We start from the raw sequence: 15,243 nt of genomic DNA on the forward strand, positions 1-15,243 counted from the left end.
AAAAATAAACAGACAAACTACAGGGATCAAAATATCCAGTAAATGGAATGAATTATGCTTTAAATAGTAAGTTCATAACAATCTTCACCTTCTAATCTGACAGCAAGATGAGACTGAATATATTTCCCATTGATCTTTCTTGTTCCCAGTTTAGCTCCCTCACTTGCAGCTTCCTGAGCCAAGGCTACCAAGGCCTAACAAGATCCAAAGAGAGGCATAAACTAATTAACTTAGCTTATAAACAAAATTGATGGTTACAGTGCAAATAGAGTACTAAAAGATAAATGTGCCAGCATATGTCTGAATTCCTGCTGAAATACAGCATATATACAGACAAAGAACATCTTCTGCTTACGAATTTTGATAAAAGCATTCATATGTTACAGTCCATACAAGCCTTGGCCTGACCACATAGTCCATGGGAGGAGACACCCATGGACTTGAACATCCACTGATGGATAAATAGCAGGTATTATATGTAAACAGCCATCACATTGATAACACTGATCATAACAGCAAACAAACACAAAGCTCAAAACATAGGAGGACTGACATCTAACTCACCTCCAAACAGTAGAGCCTCGTAAGCTCCCCCCAAGTTTAGGGTTAGAAGAGCACCCACCACCCACCAGTCCCCCTTCCTCAGTTCTATGTAAAGCTGTCCCAAGGCCTACAGCTCAACAAACCCTAAGGCCCTATTTTAAGCCTACTTAACCTACTCAACTTAAAATCCCACAATTTGGGCAATGGAAGATAGTAGACTCCCACCCCAATCACAATAGACGTATAACCCTCATTAGGCTGACCTAACCAACCTGTCAACGAGGTCCACACTCTAGAGATGGAAGTCCCAAACTTGTATGGCAACAAGGCAAGAAATGAAAAGATGAACAGGGGTGTCATCACAAGTAGTACAAACTATACATTTGCCTCTGGATATCTTTCTGGCCAGCAACACAATGCCAGTGGGCAAGCCCCCAATGAGAAGCCTCTAGAGAAAAACTTTTCCTAGATAGGGAAACTTTGACTTCCACAAGTGAAGCACGTGATCATGCCACTTAGCTGCACTATCATGAACCAACCAAACTTTATTAGCTTTCTCAGTGATCCATATCTTATGCTCTACCATGGTGGTAAATCTGATTAGCTAAGTGCATTAGAAAATATTGGGGTTTCACGAAGGTCCAATCCAACCATGGTGATAAGGATAGAGAAGTAGGCAAGGGAAATTGTCTCCCAAGCCCAGTCTTCTAAGGTTGACCAAAGCAGCCTATAACCTCTTGGTATTCAGAAGTATTGGCGAATGCGGCCAAAAGAATAGACCCTCACCCTACCCTAGGATAACAACATCCCGGATAGTCTTCAAGCCCAATCTCACCATCCTATTAAATTTAACCTTTTGCATTTGCTTGTTAGGGCAATGAAGCAACCTAGATGTAGCCAAAACCTCTACTTGCAAAGATTTCTCTTCCTTTCTAAAATCTAGAGGGTGTCATATAGTAAGGCAAAGGAACTCTTGCCATGATGCTATCAGGTGGATAAGAAGAAAAGACTTCAAAGTTTTAAATGGTTGAGTGGAATACAAAATATTCCATGAAGAGGTCTCGAAAGTAGTGCGCCCATGCAAAATGTCAACCTCCTCTATAAAATATAGGTCCAAGGGTGATGCTGAGCACACAAAGCCTGTAAAAGAGCAAACCTCAAAGCCATCATGTGGATTTTAACATTCAATAGAGCACCACCACCCAACCGTTTTGGTGTAGTAACATGTTGCTAGGATACCCAGACTTCGCCCATTCGATTCAATTGCTTTGCCAGAGCATAAAGCGGATACGCAGCACCAACTCAGGCAATGACGTTTGCGTCCATGGAAGCAATGGTAGAAAATATGAAATCATGCTACTCATAATTGTTTGGGCCACCTTCAATCGCACATGCAAAGGCCAGCCTTGGGACTTCTAACACATTAACTTATCATGAATGCATGAAGACATCCAATTGAGTAAAGCACAAGGATCCACATCCACTCCTATGGGATAACCCAAGTGTCGATTTATCTCACCTCAAAGAACCACCCCCCCTTGCCACCCCAATTTATTCAAATCATTCTCTATACAGCTGATCAGAGTAGATTTCTGCACATTGATATGCAGGCCCGAAGCCAGACCAAACAAGAACCATTATCACAAGACATGAGAAATCCAAACTAATTAGCTAACCCAAGAAGGACCATTACAAGTGGTCAAAGGCTCTTTCCACATCCAATTGAATCATCACCATTTCCTACTTTGTGTAGTGAACATAACCTATCCCTATTTGGACATTCACAATATTGTGTAGAATAGTCCTTCCATTGATGAATCTGTGCTGTGCATGATGGATAAGGTTAGGAAGGTATTCATGCAATCTATTAGCCAAGACTTCGGTAAAAATCTTGTCACAAAGCCCATCAAGGAAATCGGTCATCAATGCTTCAAAGCTGAAGGGGATGGCATTTTGGGAATCAATTTAATAACACCCTCCTTCCAAGAGTATGGCATGTTTCCTGTCATCCAGACCTGCTAACATAAAGCTATCAAAGGTGCAGCCAATTGAGTTGTATAGGTCTCAAAGAACTCATGGAGTCTTGTTTAGCCAGCCTTCCATCACTATCATTTTCCACCATGCCTTCAATTTCTGCTGGCCCCAAACAGCATTGGCCTTGGTGACCAGCCAATCGTGAACTTTGATCATGAGATGATACACCTCATAGCCGAAGCCTTATCAAGATTCAGTCATCCCACAAGATCCCAATCCAAAGGCAAGAAAGGGATGCCTATCCTGCAGCATCATCAAAATCTGACACCATACGTCACAATATCCCCAAGGGATCCAAAAAATCCTCCTGCCTATGCAAAAAGACATCAACACACTCTAGCTTGCCAAGGTGGCATCAACACAACAGAAATCAAACCCAAATCTGCCATGCAATTAAATTTGGATCGGTCCTCATGTTTCCCGTCCCAAGAGAGCAGCCTTGACACAACCAACAAGTCCATCTAGAAAAAGTTAGTAGACAAACAATCCTCCACTAGGTGCCATTGCACTTTCTGTGCAGAACTAGCTTCTATGAGTATACCAATTGATTCACCAAGAAAGAGGAAGATGTACAGAACCGACCAGCAATGTTAAGGATGTGCCACCATGAGCCCTGAACTCTCTCTCTCTCCCCCCCCCCCAAATGACATGGCATTTCCATTTCCCCCTCCTTGAAAATTTCCGTTTTGTTTCTGTTTCCCCATTTTCCTCACCTATGATTGGGACATGTACTTCATGAGCTAAGATGCAACCACAGCTTGGCGCAAACTATGGGAGTCATGTCGCCTTACACCTATTGGTGACCCAAACATATGGCACTCATATGCAAAGAGGCTGTACAACCTACTACACCACCCGCCAGTTCCGATATGGCCAAGAGAGAGAGAGTGTGTCTACAACATGCACAATCAATGGAGCATACAAGTATATAGGAACCAAGGTGAGCATTTCATTTATGGTATAGACACCATGGCCCCTTTGCTTGCCTTTATGTTTTTACGAAGTCCCTAGCGGAAGTCTTTCTAGATGAGTGGACCATGTGTCAGAGTGCAACGATGCAGAAGCGTAGGACAAAGATTGAGAGAGAGTAAACACAGAGAGGAGAGAGAGAGAGAGAGAGAGAGAGAGAGAGAAGGAGATAGTGTAAACGAAGAAAATCTGCGGTGTAGTATGCTGTATAAGAGTGCAGAAATACACAAGGGGGCAAAGGAAATATCTGCGTATGTCTCCGACTTGATGACCTCAATCTCCGTCAGCCCGAGCACAGTCTGTCTCAGCCAATAGATCTCGATCTCAGAATCTGAAATAATAAATGCTGGAGTGTGCCACGAACTGGCTATAAATAGCCAAAAAATAGGAAATTCCCAGCACCACGCCAACTGCAGCAAACTGTGCCACATGGCACCCTGTCCGACCAGCTGACGTGGCATCCTCTACAACTGCACTGCTGCCGTACTGCTCTGCCCACGGCTATACAGGGAATGACTCTCTAACACCCCCTCTCAGATCCTGGACAGGGCAGAAGACTAAGGGATCGGAAATGTTGCCGAAGAAGAGCCTGGGGAAGCGCCTTCGTGAACAAATCTGCAAGATTATCCTCCATCTTGCAGTACTCCACATCAATGGTCCCATCCAGAAGCTTCTCCCAAATGAAGTAATACTGGATCTCAATGTGCTTCGTCCAGGCATGGAATACTGGATTCCGTACCAAGGCAATGCAACTCTCATTGTCGCACCGCAATAGAGTAGAACGAGTCTGGGAGCAGCCAAGCTCCTCCAACAATCTCCAAAGCCACACAACCTCACATGTGGTGGAAGACGCAGCCCAATACTCCGTTTCAGTAGAAGAAAGGGCTACTATGGGCTGCTTCTTGCTACTCCAAGAAATAACACCTGTACCCAAGGTCAAATAGTAGCCTGTAATAGACCATCGGTGGTCCACATCGCCAGCCATATCTGAGTCACTCCAACCTGCAAGAACAAGATCAGAAGCATCTGTACCTGCGAGATAAGAAATCCCTAAGTCAGAAGTCTCCCTCAAATACCAAAGAATCCTCAGGGCAGCTTGCCAATGCACCTGTTTGGGTTCAAGCATGAACCCTACCAAAAGACCCACAGCAAAACAAAGATTAACACAAGTGTTGAGAAGCCAAATCAAGGATCCAATCAACTGACGGTAGCGTGAAGCATCCATCACAGGAGAATTTGAGTGTGAAGTGGCCTTCCAATTCGGATCCATAGGAGTAGTAATGGGCCGACAAGTCATCTCAAAAGTCACCAAGAGCTCCCGAATGTACCTCTGCTGAGAGATGAAAATCCCCTGCTAAGACTGATAAATATCGTGACCCAAGAAGAAATAAAGAAGCCCCAAATCCGTCATCTTGAATGCCTGATGTAAAGCTGTCTTGGTCTCTCGGACCTTCTATGCATGATCCCCTGTCAAAATCAAATCATCAACATATAACACAAACAACACACGACCAAACTCGGAAGTGTGCACATAAAGCTGCAGATCGGCCGTAGAGCGCCGATATCCCAACTTCGACTGAAGAAACGAGTCAATCTTCTCATTCCATACACGTGGAGCCTACTTGAGGTCATACAAGGCCTTCTTCAACTTGTAAACTTTCCCATCTGAGGATTCAAAGCCAGAAGGTTGCTCAACATAGATCTCCTCCTGCAAGTCACCATTAAGAAAGGCCGACTTCACATCCAACTGATAAACAGACCATCTCCTATGGCCAGCCAAGGCAAGAATAGCTCGAATAGTCGCCATACGAGCAATGGGGGCAAAAGTATCATGGAAATCAATGCCCGGGCACTGAGCAAAACCTTTAGCAACAAGGCGAGCCTTGTGCTTATCCAAAGAACCATCGCTAAGGTACTTGGTCTTGAAGACCCACTTGACACCAATCACCTTCTTGTGAGAGGGACGAGGCACAAGAGACCAAGTGCCATTCCTCTCAATAGCCTCCAACTTGACTTCCATGGCCTTCCGCTATGATCAGACTGCAAAGCCTCCTTCACTGAAGTGGGCTCACGATCCTACATAACACGGGTCAGTAAACAATAGTTGGAGCAAGCAAGCTCCGAAAAATGTGCCTAGTTTCTCCGTGACCTCTGCGGTTCATCCTGCAGTTCCCACTCCTCAGGGACCCCCTCAATCCCTAAATCTCGGAGTGTGTCACAGGCCCAACAAGGAGGAGGACAAACCTCTCCCCGTCGCTCTCCATCTGCTTAAGACTCAGAAACATCCACCAGCGAAAACTCCTCGAGGGTGGCCGGTGGAAGAGAAGACTTTGAATTAAAAGAAGGATCTCCATTAAGAGACTCTGGCTCCAAAGGAACTATCTCGGGAGCCCAACTCTCCCCTGGGTCTCCAAGGACGGGGTGCTCCTCAACCCCCTCTGTGGCCGGTACTTCCACGAACTGCACATCTTGGCTCGTGTAGACATCCCGCTTGACGGGATCAAACAAACGATAACCTTGGGATTGGGAGCTATAGCCAACAAAAAACTGTCGTCGGGAAGCCGCCTCGAACTTATCATGCTGCGTCTTCGGAATGTGCACACAAGCATCACACCCAAAGATCCTGAAATAAGAGACATCAAGCTTAGTCCCGAAGTAAGCCTCAAAAGGTGTCATCCTGTCAACGGCCGAAGTAGGAGATTGATTGAGAATGTGAACTACAGTAGCCACTCCCTCAGCCCACAGAAACTGAGGTGTTTGTCGATACTCCATCATGGTGCGTGCCATCTCAATCACACCTCGGTTCTTCTGCTCCAAAATGCCATTCTCTTGGAGAGTGTTGGTGTTAGCAAACTCTTGGTGAATGCCCCTATCTGCCAAAAACGAGCAAACTTGTTAGACATAAATTCACCTCCCTTGTCTGAACGCAAGGTCTTCAGTCGCCGGCCAGAACGGTTCTTCTCTAAGAGAAGCCAATCCTTGAAGTGAGAGAAAGCCTCCAACTTTAAAGTCAAGAAATAGGCCCAAGTCATCCTGCTGTAGTCATCTCCGATCAACATGAAGTACAAGCTCCCCTTCAGGGACTCGGTCCTCATCGGGCCACAAAGATCCATAGATACAAGCTCCATGGGTGAAATAAACTGCCTAGAAGCTTTGTTGGAAATCGCATCCTGATGCACGAATGCAAGAGACACATGGCTGATGGCTCACCACTATGTCCGGCAAGCCTCGGACAAACGACCCTCGCGACGCTTTCCGAAGGTACTCATAGTTCAGGTGGCCAAACCGAGCATGCAGAGCTCGAACTGTATCTGAGCCGTAAGAAGAAGAGAAGTAAGGGCTGAAAAAGACTTCAATTTGTAGATGTCATTCTCCTCATACCCTGCAAAGAGAACCTTCCTCGATCCACGATCAAGGACTCGAATAGCATCACTATTAAACTCCACCAAGAGGCCAAGAGCACAAATCTTATGGACCGAAAGTAAATGATACCCCAAACCTGGCACATGCAACACCTCAGAAGTGTGGGTACCACCACATCCATCTGGAATAAGCTGCACCTCACCCCGCGAAGCAATAGACACAGAAGAGCTGTCTCCAATGAGAATTTGCCCACACGAAGGTCGCAAATGGGCAATACCAATGGAAGGAGTCATATGCCGTGAGGCACCACTGTCCACAATCCACTCTCAAGCCTGGGGAGCTATCATCGCAACATCAGAAGTCTTCGATGTAGAGTCCTTAATGATTGCTAAGTGTATAAAAGCAGCTGATAAGGGTGCAGCCACCGCTCCATAATCCTTTGTGTCCTTCTTCTTGGTATCCTTCTTGTCTTTGTCGGGGCAATCCTTCTTCCAGTGACCGGTCTTTCCTCAAATATAGCAAGTCGATTCCTTCTCCTTGTCCTTCTTGGATTTGTTGTCCTCCTTCTTCTTCTTTTGGTCCTTCCCCTTTTTCTGAGAGGCTTGATCAACCAATGCCTCCGATTTGGAAGCATTCTGTCCCTTCAATTGTTCCTCCTGGTCCAAGACCATAGGAACCAACTCTTCCCACCAAAGAGTCAACTCTCGTCCTGATGCAATAAGAGTGGAATAAAAAGCAGCGAATCGTGGCGGCAACTGGGATAGTAAAGTGCTCGCCATGTCTTTGGAGGAAATAGGCTTCCCCACATTTTGAACCTGCATGTGAAGCTGCCGAAGCTTGTTGATGTGTTTCCAAAGCGAAGAAGACTTATTCACGAACAAGGTCCGCATCCGCACCTCCAAAGAAACCCTCTTCATCAAGATCATCCGGTTGTACATCTAGTCGAGCTCCAGCCATATCTCTCAAGCCACCGTCAAGTGTTCGATGTGAGCTATCATGGCTGTAGTGCAAGACAGAAACAGAAAAGATCGAATCCTGGCATTCAATTTGCCCCAATGAGACTGGGCCTTGGTCAACTCTGCACGAGCATTGGAAGAGTGTTTGGAATCATCCCCCTCCGAGGGCCTGTTAATCTTCTCCATCACCAATTCCGCCAAATCATAAGAATCCAAAATGGCCAACATCATCACCCGCCAAATGCGGTAATTGTCACCATCAAGCTTTTGATCCGATGGAAGAGCTAGTAGAACAGGCACCTTCTTGTACATGATCGCCTGGAACTCCAAATCAGTCTCTGTAGACATGTTAACCTGCAATACCTGCACAAACGCAAAATCAGTCCCCCTCTAACTGTGAAAACGCAACCTTCTAGGGTTGGTTCCTCCGCTGCCCAAACCTTCTTCACCTACCGGAGGCGATGAAAGGTTAAAATCTACAATGGAAGGCCTCAAATGCAATCTTCCTCCCCTTCGAACAGCAATAACCTGCAGCAAATTCACCGATTAGACTCCTTTCTCGCATGCCCACACTCGCTTCAGCCTTGATCCGATGCGCAGCCCTCCCACTCGCCCTCAAATCCTAGAAACGCAGCCTTCTGTCACGCTGAAATATCCTCTTCAGATAGGTTCAGCCCTCAATCAATCCATCTTCACCGCTCTGATACCATGTCAGAGTGCAACAATGCGGAAGCGTAGGACAAAGACTGAGAGAGAGTGAACGCAGAGAGAAGAGAGAGAGAGAGAGAAAATGACTGTAAATGCAGAAAATCTGCGGTGTAGTATGTTGTATAAGAGTGTAGGAATACACAAGGGGGCAGAGGAAATATGTATGTATATCTCCGACTTGATGACCTCGATCTCCATCAGCCCGAGCACAGTCTGTCTCAGCCAACAGATCTCAAGATCAGAATCTGAAATAATAAATGCTAGAGTATGCCACAAACTAGCTATAAATAGCCAAAAAATAGGAAATTCCCAACACCAGATCGGCTGCATTAATGCAGCCGACTGCAGAAAACTGACCGACTGCAACAAACTGTGCCACATGGCACCCTATCCGACCAGCTGATGTGGCATCCTCTGCGACAACACTGCTGCCGTACTGCTCTGCCCACGGCAATACAGGGAATGACTCTCTAACACCATGCACACTATTGTGCCTATCCAAAAATTTGGAGATCCCCTAGATCTAGGTAACTATAGGACCATCACAGTAGGCCACACACTAGCCAAGATCTACAAAGCATTGCTAGAGGTGAAGCTTAGTGTATATGCCTAGGGAGGGGGGTTGAGAGCAACATGACAAGTTGAATTCAGACAAGGTTTTTCTACACTTAAACCATATTTTCACCCTAAGGACCATGGTTGAGCAAACAAAAATAATGTGTAGAAGAAGAAGCTCTACTACTGCTTTGTGGATTTCCATAAAGCTTTCAGCATAGTTCCGCAAGATAGATTGCTACAACAATTCTAGACATTGGGGATCCCATCAGACATGATCTACAATATTTGCACACTCTATGAGAGAGTGATTGGTCGATTGAGATGCCCAAGAGGACTATCATGCATAGTCTCTAGTACCATAGGAGTGAAGCACGGATGTCCCCTCTCTCCCACGCTCTTTGGACTCTACATTGATGAGATAGAGGATCACATCGCACAAGGAGGAGGAATTGGAGTGGATATAGCAAGTACATTGATCTCCATTTAGCTTTATGCTGATGGCATTGTCTTGGTCTCTAAGACACAGGAGGGTCTACAACGACATCTACATGCCCTTCAGGATCTTCATACACAACATGGATTGACAGTGAATCTTGGGAAAACCAAGATTTCACTTTCACACATCAGCCTTAGTGAGGAGGAGGTTAGTCCTCACCCTAAGAGCTGGATAGGTGGAGATAATAGACTCATATGTCTGCCTAGGAGTTCACATTTACTACATTGGCTGGGAGATTCAACATGGTGAAAGTGGGCAAGGATGGACTCATACGAGGATACATGGCATTGGCCATGCTGGAGTAATAGTGTTGCCAAGCACACTTCCAAAGGCCTCACACAAGGAGGTGGCTATTTGATATATGGTCACACCAGCTATGATACATGATGCATTAGTTTGGACCCTTGGCAAACTATGGGTGCTCAGACACTTTTAGTATATTCAACATTTGCGTTTGGGGATGTTTAATGAGCTGAAAAAGGGGATTAAAGTTATTTAACCCTTTGTTGATTAACACCCCTTTTCAAAAACTCAAGCCAAGAGGAACCACAAAGCATAGCTCATCCAAGAGGTCTCACCCCAAAGCAACCATGGCATTGGACAAAGATTCCACATCAGTTGCCCGATGGCCTACCAAGACTACAAGGCAATGAGGAAGCACCTCTATTTATACAAGAGATCCCACTCCAAAGTAGCCAAGGCTTGGTCAATGGATGTGTATCGGTTGCCCAATAACCTACCAAGACTACAGAGGCAATGGTTATCTTCCCTCGAAATCCGCTTTTTCTTGTCTTTTATTTTTTTTAATCCCCAAATTTTCTTCAAGAGTATCTGATGGGAAAAGGGATGATTGGCAAGCTAGGCTCTGCAGGATTGTCGTGGAGCTCACATGTTTGTCAATAGGGAATCTACCCAATCACCACAAGGGTGTAAAAAATGAGGGATGGAATGGGAAGGGTGGTGGCAATGAAGTAGCGACAATCCCAAATCAATGGATGCTGCCTGAAATCTCCACTAAATGTGTAAAAGGGTAAAGCATGCTACACAATGCATGGTGTTTCACTTGAGAAGAGGCTCATAAATACAAATGTCCCACTTCCAAGTGCACAAAACATAAACTTGATGCATATGCAAAGGGAGTATGCTAGTACGCACATGATCATGCAACAAGGTCCACTTAGGCAATGCCCAGAGAAAAGTAACCAATTATTTGGTCTTATACAATGTTGTAGTTGAGTATAGATATCCAACATTATGAGGAAGCTATGGACCTTCACATCATCCTTCCTGTGAGAAGCCCTATAGACCATGAGGTCATTTCTATTGAGGAAACTAAATCTTTCAAAGTTCAGATAATGAAATGTTCGCATAGTTTACTCAATATTTCAGTTATCTTTATCTATCTAGAGATGAAAGTAATCTTGTTTCATATGAGTTTATTACAGAAAACAAGAAAGTCTAGATAATCCTTTTTTAACAAATTTGAACACCTTTCCATTGAAACTAATCAATAATTCGCCATATAATATGCAATAGACTATAAGATTTATTTTTGCCTAGGGGCAATCCCTCAAGCTCTAGAGAGTATGATTAACACTTCCAACTATCTCAATATAAGCACTTGAAATATGTGTACATTATTAACAGGGTCACATAATAAATGTCTAATGTTTCTATCCATGTAAGCATTAGATATGCTCAATGCTCCACCCTCATAAAGTACCACCAATGATCCATGGTGCTCCCCCATTAGAAGGAGAAGCCATGTGTGAGCACGGACAATGGTTAGATCCCGACTTATATGTCAAATAAGATCTATGTGACCAAATGGCAAAAAGGTGACCTTTGTGGATCTAGCCTTTAGGTTAGATAGAATAGTTATGCTACTAGTAACTCGAGGCACAATGCATAGAGTTGCAGGGTGTGGGAGTTATCAAGGACCCCTGTTTTGGGGTCTAAGGGGTCTCAAGGGGTCCCCTTGACGAGGGTCCAGGCACAACGCCCCTGGCCAACTGTAAAGGGAATATTCTATGAATATTTCCTGGAATATTCTCTAGTCGACTAGGGAAGATTCATAATATGGTCGGACAAGCTAACCAAATAGCCTTCCGAGGCTATAAAAGGAAGACTCTTCCAAAGCCATCATCAATCTATCTTTCACCCGGTCATAGTTCTTCCAGCTAACCTTAAGTTCTTTGCCTCTTATCTGTCTGGATCGCCATCTACGCTTCACACTGGAAGCGCATGGATGGACAGAGCCATTTTTGTATCAGTTCATTTGAAATTAAAGCAGTTTTTGTTCTTCTCATATTTGTTGTGTGTTCTCTACTCCTTACTCAAATTCTATCCACTATGCCGTGTAATTTCTACAGTAAGATGCTCTAAGTGGTTCAATGAGATTTTGCCATCAGAACAATCGCTGCCATCACAAATCGCTACGAAAGCATGCAATGCCTCATTTTTCAACTTCCACATGCTCACGATCATCATATTACCAACAAAAATTTTGTAAACTAAATTGAAGAAAAGGCATCAAATAACTACAGCAACATCATAGAGAGCAGATGGAGAGTGCAGGAGAAACAACTGAACTTCAAATGTCAAAATACAAGCCAACAGATGATGGTTGAGATAAGATTGAAGAGCAAAACAATGAGTTTAACCATTCATGAGGGGAAACGAAATAAGCACAAAAATCAAGGGCATGCATCTACCTGGAGTTGTGTCTCCATAAGTGCAAGTTCACTCTGACACTTCAACAGAGCAGCTTCATTCTCCAGGAGCTGATTAAATCAAGAGACAGCACATTGAAAAATAGAGAATACTTCGTGACTGCTCATTAGAATGCTCATTGCTCATGCATGTATTCCTACACTATTCAAACCACTTCTGTATAAAAGTTGCTGTAATCCTGAAGCTGAAAGAATGGGAATAGGAAGGAACTTCATGAAGTAGGAATGTTCAAAAGTAGGATACAGAAACATGTGGGAACAATAAGACAACTTATTTGAGAGATTCTTAAGAGACATATGTTTACCTCATTAATTTGAGATCCTCAATTTAGACCAAGCAAAAAGACATCACAGTTCAATTGTGATTTTTTCTTTATGCAAGATGAATTTTTAATCTGCCTAGTAACACATGAACTGCCTTGAAGCTCAGTTAGCATGTGTGTCCTTTTTTTTCTTTTTTTTTGAGAACCATGGCCATTCTCCACATGGAATGCTCATTTTTTCCAGACTGTCCTAAAAGCTGTCATTTGATCATAAAAGAAATTGTCGCTTACTATCATGATTGAAAAAAACAAGATTTAAGTTTTGGGGTCAAAGAACCATTCTAGATGACTCAGACATGCAAAGTGGCCATTTTGCAACTCAACGCAAATAACAGACCTCAATGTAAAGCCGCAAGTATAAGTTTGGCAAGAATCTACAAACCTGTCTCCGAATATGCCGGCCGTAGTGATTGGCTTCACTAAGCTTGTGCAAAAGTTTAGAACGTATTGCACTTTCTCGTATAGCTGCCAGCTGTTTACAGAATGAAAGCATAAGAAAATGGAAAATTTGTTAAGTATGTATTTGAGATGATTATAACCTCTGCATGAAGTCTGAATATGTTTATGATTATTCTTTGTAAACCTAGTAGCTGTAAACTAGGCATTTCATCATCATCAGACCTTTTCCAGAATACATAGTGGCAACCACAGAAGTCTCACGATCAGGCTATCATAGTATAAGAAATGGTATCTCACTGAATTGAATGGTAAACACAACCAATGACTGAGCTTAATCTAGCTTCATACTTGAAGCCTATAGCAAACACACAAGCTCATTTTTGTGATATCAGGTTGACACATTTTTGTAACATTAAGAGCTCATTCTCATTTCTGTACAGTCAAAGTTTTCAGATGTGTGGTTAAAAAGTTGGGCCTAATACAGCTATGAACAAAATGTGTCAAAAACTTTTTAGAAGGATCACAGAAGAGGTTTCATACTTTCATAAAATACTCTCGATCACACATGCTTACAAGCACCTGAAAGTTATGGCCATCAACTTCATGCACTCAAAGGTCCAAGGTTTACTTCTAAAGTCATCAAAATATACACATACATTTTGTCAAAAACAAATCTGAGAAGCCACTGAACAGGAAGCAACATACTTCTGATTTTTCCGTGATTTTGCCATCGTATAAGTCAGAAACGTTATTCCTAGAACCTTTCTCAATAGGTTGATAGTCTCTTTGCCCAACTGCAGGTTCTTCAGCTGAAACGGCTGATGCAGTCAGTGCTGCATTTGTTGGCAGAACTCAACAATGGCCTTTTCCCAACCTCACAAAGAGCTCTACAGGATGGCCTATTCACAGAGGTGGTTGGATAAAAACTATTGCAGGTGAAATCTTGTGGAACCATGCTAATTGTTCCCCAGCGATTCATTCTTTTCATGAGCACATCCCCTCTGATAACTTGCCATTGCTCTTGAGAAATTGAGCAGTCAGCCTGTGTTATGTTGCACCTCTTGAAGAACTCCACAGAATACATAGTGCTAGTTTTTTAATGTTCACCAGAAGCAAACCTGCGTAAACATATGAGAACTCAACTATGATCATCAGGACATTAAAATCCTTGAATGCATAGGCTAACCAAACAAGCTTGCCAAGACCTTTGTTATAAACAATTAACCACAAAAACTCTTGGTGATATGCACAATTTAGAATTAATGTTGAATGTGACTATTGCATCACTAAAATACTTGAATTCCCCTAAGCTGCCTTATTGGCTAGTTTCAACAATGTCAACCTTTCTGCTGGTTCACATAATTAAGTACCACACTTATGTTAGCTTAGATTCCTAAGCTTGGACCTCAAGGGCAAGGCAAGTGATCCTGCCTCATTGATAGCTCATGAGTTCCAGCCCTCATATATGTTACTATGTAAGGCATTTTTGTTGGCATTGCTATTCAGCTACATCCTTGCTAAGGTATTTTGTCTTTTTAAATTTACACAAATGTAGTTCAGATTCTAAATACCCAGACATTTTTCCAGAAATAGTCTGCATGGGCCTTTTGAAATCTTCCACAATAGTCACCGTTTGCACAATAGGGGCAGTTCCATTTTGTAGCTTGCCAGCATCTCTAGTTTTGAAATCTTCCACAATGGTCATCCTTTGCACACTCGGGACAGTTCCATTTTGTAGCTTGCCAGCATCTCTAGTTTCACGTTGGAAAAGGCATTTGGCATGTCCCTTCTCAATACACCACAGAAGGATTGGCCTTCCTTGATAAGGGTACAATTCTACCATGAACTTCAGATGGTGTGTCAGTATGGGCAGATTCCCTCTAGCTATCATGAGTACAATTCTACCACTCCAGGAAGATATCTTCAGATGGTGTGTGAATCCAAAGCACAAAAATCACAATCCAAGTCCATTCTAACTGTCCACAATAAATAAACGATCTGCCTCCCATAATCTCCACTTGCATGACCTGCTAAAAGTCTGATCCTTGATCCAAGAAGCAATCTCACATGTACTTGGCAAAATCATCAAAAACCAGCATCTGATAAATAGCTCTTCACAATGATGGAGTACACTTGGACTGCACCAATACATATCAACAAGC

General features: G+C 43.4%; 1 protein-coding gene across 1 annotated transcript in view; it reads right to left on the reverse strand.

The window, feature by feature from the left end:
* The window catches only part of LOC148027218 (PROTEIN TARGETING TO STARCH (PTST)), a 36,255-nt gene extending 21,331 nt beyond the window's left edge, over nucleotides 1-14,924 (reverse strand). Inside the window, exons 1-6 of the mRNA XM_087690404.1 lie at nucleotides 14,627-14,924; nucleotides 14,140-14,199; nucleotides 13,787-13,932; nucleotides 13,065-13,154; nucleotides 12,342-12,410; nucleotides 89-194 (exon numbers count right to left, since the gene is read on the reverse strand). Coding sequence (XP_087546530.1) covers nucleotides 89-194; nucleotides 12,342-12,410; nucleotides 13,065-13,154; nucleotides 13,787-13,932; nucleotides 14,140-14,199; nucleotides 14,627-14,924 — 769 coding nt within the window. The remainder of the gene's footprint in view (nucleotides 1-88; nucleotides 195-12,341; nucleotides 12,411-13,064; nucleotides 13,155-13,786; nucleotides 13,933-14,139; nucleotides 14,200-14,626) is intronic.
* Between the last annotated feature and the right edge of the window lie 319 nt (nucleotides 14,925-15,243).

This window comes from Lygodium microphyllum, chromosome 13 (genome assembly GCF_053477565.2).
Source record: "Lygodium microphyllum isolate KBCC chromosome 13, Lygodium_microphyllum_v1.1.10, whole genome shotgun sequence".
Taxonomy (NCBI): Eukaryota; Viridiplantae; Streptophyta; class Polypodiopsida; order Schizaeales; family Lygodiaceae; genus Lygodium; species Lygodium microphyllum.